Source organism: Antedon bifida, chromosome 4 (genome assembly GCF_963402885.1).
Source record: "Antedon bifida chromosome 4, ecAntBifi1.1, whole genome shotgun sequence".
NCBI lineage: Eukaryota > Metazoa > Echinodermata > Crinoidea > Comatulida > Antedonidae > Antedon > Antedon bifida.
The window spans coordinates 5,040,140-5,055,483 of record NC_136229.1 but is presented as its reverse complement, the minus strand read 5'-3'; the positions used below and the strand labels follow the sequence as shown (position 1 = coordinate 5,055,483).

General features: G+C 34.3%; 1 protein-coding gene across 1 annotated transcript in view; it reads left to right on the top strand.

Annotated features, from left to right (window-relative positions):
* Positions 1-18: 18 nt before the first annotated feature.
* The window catches only part of LOC144840838 (tetratricopeptide repeat protein 39C-like), a 29,857-nt gene continuing 14,531 nt past the window's right edge, over positions 19-15,344 (top strand). The window contains exons 1-2 of the mRNA XM_078696877.1: positions 19-176; positions 8,746-8,909. Coding sequence (XP_078553003.1) covers positions 8,797-8,909 — 113 coding nt within the window. The 5' untranslated portion in view covers positions 19-176; positions 8,746-8,796. The remainder of the gene's footprint in view (positions 177-8,745; positions 8,910-15,344) is intronic.

Here is a 15,344-nt window from a genome sequence, read left to right as displayed (position 1 = left end):
TGTCGCCCTCTGTTTTTTGGGTGAAAAAAAACATTGTTTTGATTGTAGCGCCCTCACACTATTTACATAAACAAGAGATTGACACAAAAGTAGAAAAAAAAACCTTTTTAATAGTAGACATTGTTCTTTGTCTTTGATGATGTAATAAGTTTTATATTTATTTTAATATAATAACGGTAAGTAAAACATAACATTTCTGATTACTAGCTAAGCAGTAGGCCTACATAATAATACACATAACGAAATAGGGAGAGGTGTTTTTGCATGGCATGCATGCATTAGAGGTTAGCCTAGTCTCTAGATAGAGAGGAGGAAGGGAAGGCATATCTAGTCTCAGACTGCCTAGCTAGGCGCGGCCCAGCCTAGAAGCTAGAACTAGGCCTAGATAGATAGGCCAGTAGTATTACTAGGCCTAATATTACGCCTAATATTTGTCTACTAGGCCTACTACACCTAACTAAGGCCGCTGGAAATACATTACATAACATGGTTCTCGTCAGCACATCAAAAAATTAGTGAGGGATTTTTGTCAACGTTCATCTTTCATCACAGTATTTTAATTAAGTGAAATAAACCTTGAATGCAATACGACGATTGATCGCGAAATGTACGAGAGCAGCAGACCAAAAAAAAACGCGGTAGACCTCGTTCTGATGCAAGGTATGGATATCGCGTGTGGATATGACAAACATACGCTCACCGCCCGGACTAGAATACTTGGTTTCAGAATGAGGCTCAAAATACGGATTGATAGCGGTCCGCGGCAATTAATATACACACTTTATGTTGCGAAATCGTGCGATCACATACACAATGGTTTGAGCATTCACGATCGACGGGAGGTGAGTCGGATTTTCATGAAAATATAACAAAATTTGTACTTTTACCATATTTACCCCTGTTTTTTCTTAACAAATACACAAAGATGAAAGATGAACTTTTTAGGTGCGGGGCCTAAAATCGCGAGCGGGCGCTGACGAGAACCATGTAATGTATTTCTAAAGTAAAGCTCTAGCTAGCGGGTACGGTGTCGATCAAGTCAGCCCTATTATTAAAACCATCTCGCGTCAAGTCGCCTCCGCATCAACTCGGCCCCACAGCAGCTCAGCCTCAATCCCACACTATAGTAAGCAAACGCTTGAGAATGGCCAAAAACAGGAAGTAATCTATATTTATAAAGACTATAAAATAAACAGAGTGAGACTGAGAAGATGAAAACACATTATTTATACCATCCCTATACCAAGGCAAAATGTGTTTTGATAGAACTCAGTGTTGACCCAAAATTTAAATTGTTTGATCCAAATTGTCAGAAAATGTTTAAATAAAGAAAACAGCAAAGTTATTTTTAAGAAGACTGCAAAAATAGTTTGTATGGCAATCCTAGATTTGGTTCAAGAATAAAATAAAAACTAGGTTTTTTTGTGGGCAAAACATTGCGCAATATGCACACAAGGACAAGGATTGCACCATGCATCATAAACTGTTATAAATATAATGTGCTTTAAATGAAGTTGTATCAGTAAAGCTCTGTCTACACACTATCAAACTAAGTGTGATGTACCCAAATATGGTAGTGATATGACCAAATATGGTAGTGATATGACATCATCTCGCCATATATGGGCACATCACATTTTGTTGTCACATAGATTTTGATATAGTGTAGACAGAGCTCACTGTTCGACATGACTGTTTGACATGTCACTCTGAAATTTAAAACTAAATTCTGTCAGATGACGGTGGTTGGTATTAAACGAAGTATTCCCATCCTTTAAAAAAAATTCAGTTATATTGTTGTAATTAGGTGATCATTTAGAATAAAATGATCACCTATTGTTATTGTACAAAATCTTTATTATTAGGTGATCATTTAGAATAAAATGATCACCTATTGTTATTGTACAAAATCTTTATTATTGTTATTATTATTATTCTTCTTCTTTCTGTACACTTTTGTTTAGCAATTATCTCAAAAAGTTGAATAACAATGATCACAAAAATTTCACAATGTCTTTCAAATACTTTAACTTAGCCATAATAAGCTTTTCAGCGTGATCACTCAACCGTGACGTCACGTATACGCGATTTTGTGAAATCACATTATCAATCATATGTCCATAATTGATTATGACATATTTATGAAATTCACTACACGTAAATTTCAGGTCAAGGTAAAAAATATTAGCAAATAAAAACTCGCGCGTCTCAAGGTCATGCACGTGAAATCGCGCGTAAAGATTTTTAAAAGCTCAAAATTAAGTTTTGATCAATTTAGAGCATGAATTAGGCCATTTGCGTGTTTCAAAAAATTACTGCGAAAAAACACGTTTTTGCGCACGCGATTCGTAAAAAGCGTAAAAAATAAAATTTGATGTATAAATCACATTCTACTCACAATTCTTAGTACATTCACCGATCTTGAGTCCATTCCGACTTAAAATAACGATATACGAGCACGTTAAAAAAGACAAAATGCGCACATTAATTTCACAAAAGTTCTGAAAATGGTGAAAAATATGTCTTTTTTAAAATGAAAATAACTCTTCAGAATGCACGATGACCCCTAAGTTTTTTAACTTATTCGGGAAGCCATTGAGTTGTAGATATAAATGTATATACACATTAGACGTACAAAATGGTATTACGTCATCAAATGGCCACTTGAATTTAAAAATTAGGATTTCTTTCCGTTTTGTGTAGGTTATCACATTCAATAGAGCGCATCTCCGCTATTTGAGCTCGATTTTCGCACAAATTTCAGTGTGTGCTTGCTTAATTATTTATCTTTCTCATAAGTTGTCAGTGTTTTCATTTTAATGACGTCATCACGCGTAAAAACTTGAATAACGTAGGTCGTGTAATTTCACCTTTGTCGTAAATTTGAATATCTTACAGCTCTTCAGAATTGAAGGTTACCTTGATGATTATAATTTATTATGAAAGCTGATGAAATGTAGATATGAATTCATATAAAAACCAAGCCTATCGGATGTTGTGACGTTAACATATGGCCAGATGAAGTTAAAAAGTAGTTTTTTCATCTTTTTCGTAAATTTTATACAAATTTCAAAGAGCGTGCACAGCGCTTCTACGTGCCAGATTCTCTTCCAATTCTTATATTTATTTGCTCAATTCATTATCTTTCGAAATTGTCATCTTCGAGTTTATTTTGATAATTCCATCATATCAAAAAATTAGAACATGATGTGTGTCCCGTAATTTCACCTATGCTACACTGTATATAGATATACAGTATATACTGTACATATTGTATATGGCATGTAATAGGCACAACTCAGCACTATAAGCGTATGCATCATGTCATAGGATGGCGTACATCAACTTTTACGATCGTATGTTAACGTACATGCATGTTTAAAAAATGTTAATTTCATTAAAATGATAAAAATGATCACCTATAATTCGTCAAAGTGACGAATTAAATTCTAGTTGTTATTATTATTATTCTTCTTCTTCTTCTTCTTTCTGTACACTTTTTGTTTAACAATTATCTCAAAAAGTTGAATAACAATGATCACAAAAATTTCACAATGTCTTTCAAATACTTTAACTTAGCCATAATAAGCTTTTCAGCGTGATCACTCATCCGTGACGTCACGTATACGCCATTTTGTGAAATCAAATTATCAATCATATGTCCATAATTCATTATCACATATTTATGAAATCCACTACACGTAAATTTCAGGTTAAGGTAAAAAATATTAGCAAATAAAAACTTGCGCGTCTCAAGGTCATATACGTGAAATCGCGCGCAAAGATTTTAAAAAGCTTAAAATTAAGTTTTGATCAATTTAGAGCATGAATTAGGCCATTTGCGTGTTTAAAAAAATTACTGCGCAAAAACACGTTTTTGCGTACGCGATTCTTAGAAGGCGTAAAAAATGAAATTTGATGTATAAATCACATTCTACTCACAATTCTTAGTACATTCACCGATCTTGAGTCCATTCCGACTTAAAATAACGGTATACGAGCACGTTAAAAAAGACGAAATGCGCACATTAATTTCACAAAAGTTCTGAAAATGGTGAAAAATATGTCTTTTTTAAAATGAAAATAACTCTTCAGAATGCACGATGACCCCTAAGTTTTTTAACTTATTCGGGAAGCCATTGAGTTGTAGATATAAATTTATATACACATTAGACGTACAAAATGGTATTACGTCATCAAATGGCCACTTGAATTTAAAAATTTGGATTTTTTTCCGTTTTGTGTAGGTTATCACATTCAATAGACCGCATCTCCGCTATTTGAGCTCGATTTTCGCACAAATGTCAGTGTGTGCTTGCTTAATTATTTATCTCTCTCATAAGTTGTCAGTGTTTTCATTTTGATGACGTCATCACGCGTAAAAACTTGAATAACGTAGGTCGTGTAATTTCACCTTCGCCGTAAATTTGAATATCTTACATCTCTTCAGAATTGAAGGTTACCTTAATTATTATAATTTTTTATGAAAGCTGATGAAATGTAGATATGAATTCATATAAAAATCAAGCCTATCGGATGTTGTGACGTTAACATATGGCCAGATGAAGTTAAAAAGTAGTTTTTTCATCTTTTTCGTCAAAGTTATACAAATTTCAAAGAGTGCGCACAGCGCTTCTACGTGCCAGATTCTCTTCCAATTCTCATATTTATTTGCTCAATTCATAATCTTTCGAAATTGCCATCTTCGAATTTATTTTGATAATTCCATCATACCAAAAAATTAGAACATGATATGTGTCCCGTGATTTCAACTATGCTACACTGTATATAGATATACAGTATATACTGTACATATTGTATATGGCATATAATAGGCACAACTCAGCACTATAAGCGTATAATAGGATGGTATACATCAACATTTTCTGATCGTATGTTAACGTACGTGCATGTTTAAAAAAAATTAATTTCAGTAAAATGATAAAAATGATCACCTATAATTCGTCAAAGTGACGAATTAAATTCTAGTGAGAAATTGTTTTTGTAAAACAAAAAATGTTTCTTCGCAATTTCTTTCTGTACAGCTTTTGTGTAACAAATATCTAAAAAAGTTTAATGTCAATGATTACCAAAATTTCTGAATGTCTTTCAAATACTTTAACTTAGTCCTAATAAGCTTTTCAGCGTGATCACTCATCCGTGACGTCATTTAGACGCCATTTTGTGAAATCACATTATCAATCATATCTCCATAATTCATTATCACATATTAATGAAATTCACTACACGTAAACTTTAGGTCAAGGGTAAAAATATTAACAAATAAAAACGCTCGCACACGTAGGGTCATGCGCGTGAAATCGCGCGTTAAAAATTTAAAAAGCTCAAAATTAAGTTTTGATCAATTTAGAGCATGAATTAGGCCATTTGCGTGTTTCAAAAAATTACTGCGCAAAAAAAATATTTTGCGCGCGCGATACTTACAAAGCGTAAAAAATGCAATTTTTTTATACAAATCGCATTCTACTCACCAGCCTTAGTACATTCACCAAATTTGAGTCAGTTCCAACTTAAAATAACGCTATACGAGCAGGTTAAAAATGACAAAATGCGCAAATTAATTGCATCAAAGTGTTGAAAATGGTGAAAAATAAGGCCTTTTTAAAATGAATATAAATCTTCAGAATGGCAGGTGACCCCTAATTGTTTTAACTTATTCGGGAAGCCATTGGGTTGTAGATACATATTCATGTACACATTAGACGTACAAAATGGAATGACGTCATCAAATGGCCACTTGAATTTAAAAATTAGTAATTTTTATCTTTTTGTGTGGGTTATCACATTCAATAGAGCGCATCTCCGTTATTTGAGCCCGATTTTCGCACAAATTTTAGAATGTGCTTGCTCAATTGATTATCTTTCTCATGGGTTGTAAACATTTTAATTTTGATGACGTCATCACGCGTAAAAACTTGAATAACCTAGGTCGTGTAATTTTAGCGACACCATACATTTGAATATCTAATAGCTCTTCAGAATTGAAGGTTACCTTGATGATTATAAATTATTATGAAAGCTGTTGAAATGTAGATATGAATTCATATAAAAACCAAGTCTATCGGATGTTGTGACGTTATCATATGGCCAGTTGAAGTTAAAAAGTAGTTTTTTCATCTTTTGCGTCAAAATTATACAAATTTCAAAAAGCACGCATTGCGCTTCTACGTGTCAAATTCTCTTCCAATCCTTATATTTATTTGCTCGATTCATTATCTTTCGAAATTGTCATCTTAGAGTTTATTTTGATAATTCCATCATACCAAAAAATTAGAACATGATTTGGGTCCCGTAATTTCACCTATGCTACAATGTATATAGATATACAGTATATACTGTACATATTGTATATGACACATAATAGGTACAACTCAGCACTATAAGCGTATATGCATCATGTCATAGGATGGCGTATATCAACTTTTTACGATCGTATGTTAACGTACGTGCATGTTTAAAAAAATGTTAATTTCATTAAAATGATAAAACGTACGTGCATGTTTAAAAAAATGTTAATTTCATTAAAATGATAAAAATGATCACCTATAATTCGTCAAAGTGACGAATTAAATTCTAGTTTGTTTTATTATCATTTGTATTATTAAATACTGTGCTGTTCAGTTTGTAGTACAATTTAGACTATACGCCCTTCAACTTCAGTGTAGTATTTGTTTAGTCCTAATCTAGTATTGATAGCGTACTGCTCCGGCTGAGTGGTCTTCAATCAGTGTATTACAGTTAGCCTTTTTGGTTAAAAATTACTATCAGTTGCTATCTAAAGCTGCATGATTTCAATCGTATCTCTCATTACATTATCATACCACCAGCTTAATGCTCAATATCATGGAACATTAAAGAATCAACAGTTATGTAACAATAATAATAATAACCCAACAAATAAAGTTTATTGACTGGCTTGATTGTTGTTAGTTTTTTTTTCTATGGCTGAGAATACACTGATCAAGCACATGGTCCAAATCCTAAGAGTGGGAATTTTACGATATTATTGGTGAAATATAGTATTTTTAATTTGAAAATGTATCTATGTGATATAACAAACAAAATTGGGGAAAAACATTTAGTATGATGTAGCCATAAAGTGGTCCAATTTTTGCAAGAAAAAGTAACAATCTCTGTTCAAGCCACTGGGTTGTCAAAGGCCTATGTGAAAAAGTGGTCGGGTTGAAACCTTACCAACCATACTTTGGATACGGCCCTGTAAGCAGACTTTTGTTGAATAGCCTGACTATTTTGCATGAAAATTAACTCTGAATTTAGGACCTGACTTCTATGCAGTTGAGTTATACAGTAGTTAGTATGCATGGTATTCATATAATTGAGAGGCACTGTGATGTTGATTACATCAATCAAAGTCTGCCTAAAGACCTAAATCAAGAATGTGGTGGGAAAGGTACAGTACGAGTGTGCTTAGAGTAATCCATTGAATTTATATAACATCGGCAAAGGTTCGAGGCTCACTCGCTCCATGGTTCTGGTAGAAGAACAAGTCTTCTCGGATGAGGACTACTGTATAAACCGTACTGTAGGTCCAGTGTACACATCTACAGTAGCTTATGTGCACTTTAAAGTTCTAACCTTGTACATCTTTCGAGACGAGTAGGGGTTTACCTCGGTGTACTAGTACATCACAGCCACTGGTCATAACTGGGCCCTCTGGGAGACCAGTCTTTGACTGAAGAGGTCACCCAGTATTATACAGATATTGACTGCTTAGAGGTTAAATATAAGATTTGACATCCCCGAGGGAATGATATTATGTTCGAGGGAATATATATTTCCCGAAGCGCCAGCTGAGGGAAATATATATTCCCCGAGAACATAATATCATTCCCAAGGGGATGTCAAATCTTATATTTAACCGATATAAAAGGCAATATCTGTTATATTATATAGCCAAGAACAAGTCTGCTGGTGAAGCTAGGCTAGGCCTCCTATTCTATAGATAGTATTTGTATTGTATGTAAACAAGCCTCCTGCCTAGACACCTTACCTTGCGAAGAATAATATACAGATAATTACTAATTAATGATTCCTTGGCAATAAAATATTCACTTAGGCCTAGGTCGTTTAAATTAACAGAAGAATTTCCATCAATAAGCCTATTAATAATAATATTATAATCAGGTAGGCCGAATAAACAATTCATCGTCTTCTCTTCGAGGAGCTAGCCGAATCACCGGATGTTCAGCGCGTAGTTACTAGGTTACTACCGTGAGTATTGACCAATCACAAACGGTGTTTCATCACATTTAGGGAGGACTAATAACAAATGAGGGCGCTATGTATGCATAGTTTAAATAGTTTAGATGAATAATTTCTTCAAGCAAGCTGCGTGGCGCAACGGTGGAAGCGTTGTCTTGCGATGGAGTGACAATTCCACCCGAGTTCAAATCCAGTAGATGACTTTTGTTTATTTATCGGCGAACGCGAGTGTTGCCACACGAAAATTACACAGTCAATATCATCGAACTCGAGAATGTATATGATTAATGACAGGGGACACGATAATTACGCGAAAATTACTCAGTCAATATCATCGTTCTCGAGGATATATACGATTTACGATCCTCGCAGCGGTAGTCATGTGACGCAGTTTCAACCAATCACGTTCACGTATTTACATAGGCTATGTAATATAAATAAATAATACACACACACTAATAGTAATACACTACTATAAAATATTGTTATTTTATTTTTTAGCCAGGCAATGCAGTCGAATCTTTAACTTGGATTTTTAAAATAAATCCCAAAATGGCTGAATTCCAAGATGTAGCATTCGATGACGTCCAGCTCTCATTGGCCGGAATTAATTTGATGTTAAACAATGGCTTTCGAGAAGCAGAAAGTATTTTCCAAAAATACAAGTAAGTACTTTGAATTTACTGGTTTGTTTATTATTTATTTCATTAGGGTTAGGGTTAGGAAACTAACTACTGTAACTACAGCGAATATTTCCGATGATGCCCAAAAGCTTTAAGTACAGTACAGTACATTAGCTTATTTCCATTCGGGTCCTTATTTCTAAAATAAATAATATAAAAATATTGTGTTGAACAATAACATAAACTTTTTTTTCATCAATTTCAATTTATTGAGAAATAACCCCCAACATTTGTTGTAACAGAAACATACAAATAACGTAAAATAAAATTTAATCAATTTTTATAATAATACAATACATTATTTTAATTAAAATGATTCAACTACTTAGGTGTTTGGTTTAAAAGTACAGGAATGTGAAATTAGTTAAGTTTTTTTGTGCATGGAAAATAAAAACTGACTCACAGGCCTACAGTATAATTCTAAAGGTTCATCACTGCAGCTTTACTGTACTGCCTCAAAAGAATATTTTTAACTATGTCGTGCTTATTAAAATTTTATTTACACTTTAACCTTTTCAATCAACAATCAAATTAATATTCTGATTTAATTATTTTCATTATAATGAGATCTCATAAATTATTAATATTTTGCTTGCCTTTCCAAGCCTTGAACGAAAGCTTTTGTCATATAGAAATAATGATTCAAAGTCCAATAGTGGCCCCTGTACAAAGATCAAAAGATCTCTGTTTTATCAGATTCACAGCCTATTGTTAATTGTAAATTAAAGCCTATAGTATTATACAGAATTGCTGAATTTATTCCCTTTTTTGTTTGGAAACCTTGGTAGAAAACAAGAGGCCTGGTTTGATTTAAAGTGGGTCTTATCAATCCATGTACAGGTGCCATGGTAATTGTCAAATGCTATACCTTTGTTATCTGTCAAGTATAACTCAGCACTTATTATATCATTATGTCACAAGTCTATTGGGGTTAATTTAAGAAATTGGGGTTAATTTATTCACAACGTTTTTAACCTGTAGTCTGGTAGTTTAACCAAAAATATAGGCCCTACCCGGAAAAAAGAATGTTTACATCATTGGAAGGAAGCAGAATTTTAAAATAACATATATATCCAAAATCGACAAAAATCCATCTTGTTATTTTTATGCAGCAGAAACAGAGTCTATGATTACAAGTTTTCTTCCTTTTTTAGTAGGCACAGAATGTGTAATGACAGAAAACAGAAATCTGATAATTTTGTTGCCTAAGAACTTTGGGACAGCATAGCACAGAAGATTTGTTTACAGGGCCTAGAGTCGGTGTATGTGTGATATTATTATTATAATCTACCATTGCTGCGAGTAAACTATGTTGACCTATAACTATAGCTACTCAAAGCTACTTAACCTGAGACAATATGCTGGAAAAATTACTACTGCGGTTGGAAGTGTTTTGAAAGACTTGGGAATTTTCCATTATAGAGGTACCCGTGGTGGACGCAAGTCAAAATTTCACACAAAGAGTAATAAAGATATAGATTCTAAAAACCTTTCAAACATAAACAAGAAAGTACAAGAAGCAGTTAGGAAACAAAAGCCTGCAAAATATTTTCATTGGCGAGCAGGACAGATTAATGTTAATACCTGCTCAGATGACTTCTTACTACATGAAACCCTCATTCAAATTAAAGCAGCAAACCTTGACATCGTGTGTATGCAGGAAGTGAGACGGATTGGTACCGGTGCAATCTCACATGAGGGCTACAATGTATACTGGACTGGACTGAAAATCAAAAAGATGTATGGAGTTGCTATTGCCATCAAACAGTCACCCCATATCAAAGTGTCTAATGTTTATTATGTATATGAACGTCTAATGGCAATAGACGTCACAATAAAAAATTGTAAATTAAGAATTGTGTCTGCGTACTCTCCTACGGAATCCGGTTCAGAATCATCAAAGGATATTTTCTATGCAAAACTCTCCAAAGTAACAAGAGTCGAGAACAACACAAAACTCTTACTGATGGGAGACTTTAATGCAACATCAACAATAACAACCAGAAAATCACTCTTTGATGGAAACCTACATAGATTTCAAGACACAGATGACATTAGTAACGACAATGGCACAAGACTCATCAACTACTGCTCTGACTTCAAGCTATGCATACTGAACACCTGGTTTGACCATTCAAACGTTCATCGGATCACTTGGCATAGCAACGATGGTGTTACAAAGAAAACACTAGATTACAACATATGTGATCACTGGTTGAGGAAGTATGTTACTGACACAAGAGTCTATAACAACTATTATCTTTCGTCTGATCATAGAATCCTTGTGAGTAATATGACAACACCAGCCAACAAAGCAGCCAGGTGGAAGAAGCATAAAAAGAAAAAACAGAGCAAAAGAGCCAACATGAGTAAACTTAAAGATCGAGAAGTAAGAAATAATGTTATAACAAAGATAGAAGAAGAAATTAATAAAATTACTTCTCCTGAAAAGACAACAACCACTACATCAACTGAGCGCTATACAACACTTATGACAGTGCTAAATAAGGCAGTTGAAGAAGTCCCGAAGAAAACAAGAAACCAAAATGCTCATCCCTGGGATGGTGATGAAAGACTACAACAGCTTATAAAAGAAAGAAAGAATATTAACAAAAGCACAGTTACCTACAAAGAAGAGGAGATCAAGACTATGCAGAAAGCAATTAAGATAAGGGTTAAGGAACTACGGAATGAATATTTGTATGAAGAAGCAAGCAAGTTAAATGAAGCCCACCAAAATAGAAAAATATTTGATTTATGGAGAAAAGCTAAGGAGCACGGTGATGTTATAAGAAAAGCACCAAAGCCTATAAAATGTCCTGGATTACGTGAACACTTTAAAGATCACTTTAATCCAGACCAATCTAGCCTTAAAATCCCAGATGAAATTAGCACACCTCCAGAATATATTATCAACCTGAGACAACCAGAATTTGAGATAGACAATGAACCTCCGTCCAAGAAAGAAATTATTGATGCAATCGGACATCTAAAAGGTCGCAAAGCTACCCTAGATGTCGCTTCTGAAATGTTGCAAGTCGCCACAGAGAACCCAGTATTCGTCGACCATGTACATAGACTGTTTGAGGAAATTTGGAGAACGAAAGAAGTACCAAGTGATTGGGGACTGTCCAAATTAACAACCATTTGGAAAAAAAAAGGCAGTCCACTTGATCCATCAATGTATAGAGGAATATCGATTGGGTCTACATTTTCAAAGATACTTATGGCTATCATTCTTTCACGTTTTTCCATCTTTTATGAAAGTCAACTTCTACGCACACAGTTTGGATTCAGGTCCAACAGAGGGTGCAATGATGCTATATATGTAATCAAGCAGATCCAGGAAATTGCGTATCGCTCAAATCGCAAACTCTATACATGCTTCATTGATTTAACAGCAGCATTCGACCATGTGAATCGTAATCTTCTTTTCCTAAGCGTTCGTAATAGGTTTCACTTAAACCAGTCTACTACTATGATTGACATTATACAATCACTGTACAGCTCAACGAAAGCATACCTTGCTGACGACGATCCGAGTGATGATAAGTTCGAAACATCTTCTGGGGTGCGACAGGGTGGTATTGAGAGTACCAGCATGTTTAACCAATATTTTGATTACGTTATTAGAGTGTTCAAACAACGCTGTAAAGATGCTAGTTTGGATGGCCTAATGATACAATACCTAATTCCTATTGAAGCTACAAATCGTGCTCAAAGACGTAAAGCACCATCAAAGGGCATCTATGACGACTTTGAAAGTGGCTATGCTGATGACTTTGCTGTAAGCTCCTGGTCACAAGAAGAACTGCAAACCATTGTGAACATCTTGAATAAAGTTTGTCTGGAATTTGGTCTAAGAATTAGTGCCCCCAAAACAGAAACCATTATATGGAACTGGAAAGAGGAAGTTGAAGAATACCCAAGATGCATCATACAAATTGGCGGTGTACACATTAACAACGTAACACACTTTAGATACCTTGGTGTATGGGCTACCTACAATGATGTTCATATTGGAGATCAAGAAGTAAAATACAGAATCAATTCAGCCAAAGGAGCATTTGCAGAGAATAGAGCATTGCTTACCAACAGAACGATCCACTTACAAACAAGAATGATGTTTCTTAATGGTCTAGTTAGGAGTAGACTCACCTATGGTTGCCATGCTTGGAGGGCAACAGGAAGTGAAATGTCCAAACTTAGCACAACATACAAAACCTTCCTAAGAAGAATGCTAGTGAATGGCTTTCAAAGAGTCTGCCCACCAAACCATGTAGACATATCCTCAGATGAAGAAACAGATGAAAACTATATAGACTGGCGTTACGTTATTGATAATGACGATCTCTACAAAATTACTGGCTGTCAACCGCTAGAAGAATATGTCTACAAGCAACAATTCAACTGGATCGGACATGTAATTAGAAAAGAAAATGAAGATCCTACAAAAATTCTTACTTTTCACACAACCCAAAGTAAACGAAGAGGTCGGAAGATACCATCAATACTTGATAGAGTTGTACAACAAAGTCAACTTACTAGATGCAACTTCATTAGAGCCTGCTTCAACAGAAATTTATAATTCCCAGCAATGTTTTAACTGTATATATGAACTGTTTATAAGTTGTTTTGAGACTGTGTAATTTGGTAGTAGTCACTCTCATACTGTAGGCCTACATTTAAAAGTAACACATCCAAATGCCAACTTTAAGTCAATGGCTACCAGATGTCTCTGTGAGACGGTTATTTGAACCAGTACCAGTACCAGTACAGAATTATCCAACTTGGAAACAATTATCAGATTTCTGTTTTCTGTCATTACACATTCTGTGCCTACTAAAAAAGGAAGAAAACTTGTAATCATAGACTCTGTTTCTGCTGCATAAAAATAACAAGATGGATTTTTGTCGATTTTGGATATATATGTTATTTTAAAATTCTGCTTCCTTCCAATGATGTAAACATTCTTTTTTCCGGGTAGCTTTTTTTCGTACTTTATTTTTAGTTAAACTACCAGACTACAGGTTAAAAACGTTGTGAATAAATTAACCCCAATTTCTTGGAAGCAGAAACAGAACAATTTTTTAGTAACAAATAGGAGTGCAAAAATAACAGTTAAAAACACCCATTCAATTCGGTGTTTTAATGTCATTTAACCAGTCATTGCTGGGAAACTTTTAGCTGCAACAATGATTGACAGTTGCTGACCTTGAGTTAACTACACTGCAGTAATGTTTGAATTAACTTCCAGGACCAATTGCATTTTGGGTAATTCTAACAATTTTGTTATTGATCAGATTAAAAAAAATTGAGCAGAAATGCAGTCAATATAACATTACATTTGAAGTCTATTTTGAAATAAACGGTTTATTCAGCGTTGCAGCAGAAACAGACCCTTATACAGTATGGAGATTTGTCTTTTCTCTCAATACAGTAGTCGTACCTACCACTCATAATGCTAAAGGGCGTGTGGCACATTATGTTGGACTAGTGATCATGAGATCGCGGTTCGAATCCAACTCTGCCGCATTGCTTGTATCCATAGGCAAAATACTTTACTTACATTTGCCTCTCTCCACCCAAGTGTATAAATGGGTACCCGGTTAGATCAAGACACAACTTTGCACTGATTACTAGCTGCATTATGGGAGTATGTTTCCATACGTGTTTGATGCAAAAAATGGCCGGGGTAAAAATGTTCAGCGCCAGGTTTCACAACATTAGGCGCTATATAAATCCAGGATATTATTATTATTAAAAACTCAGACTCATAATACATTGTACCTGTAGTTGGCAGAAGAGCGGGTAAATAGGTCAACCAAGCATAGAATCAAAAACCCTTTGTAGATGAATTCCACTTGTAGGCAATCAAACACTTAAAGCCAATTGCTTTTTCGTGTGGTGATGAAATTTCTTTTTAGGTGATTATTAAAATGTGATCTTTCTGGTCGGTTGGTACACATAACAAACAGAGGAGTGTGTATTGTAAATTGTATTATCAATAAATGAAGATTACTATATATAAAATTGCTCATGTATTAATTGTAAAAAACTATTTATAATTAGGACTTTTTTTATTCATCTTCACAGACAAATATGAAGTAAAAGATCTGAAAAATGTTGTTCCCCATCTATAGCACTCTCCCTTGGGAGTGTAGGGACTTTAAATACAAAAACATAAGCCTAGGGACAGTGTTTTTGTTAAGGCAGAGATAATTTTTTACATGGTTGTTTTGGTTTAGTCTAGGCCTAGGCTAGATTTTACTTAAATTGTGTGTACCGAAATTTTCTACTTTATTTTTCTAAACTGTTGCTTTAGTTGACTTGCCAATTTCTAGTGACATCATAATGGTTTTTTACATTTCCCTATTGTAGCTAATTGAACATTTGTAATGGTAATAAATGAACAAT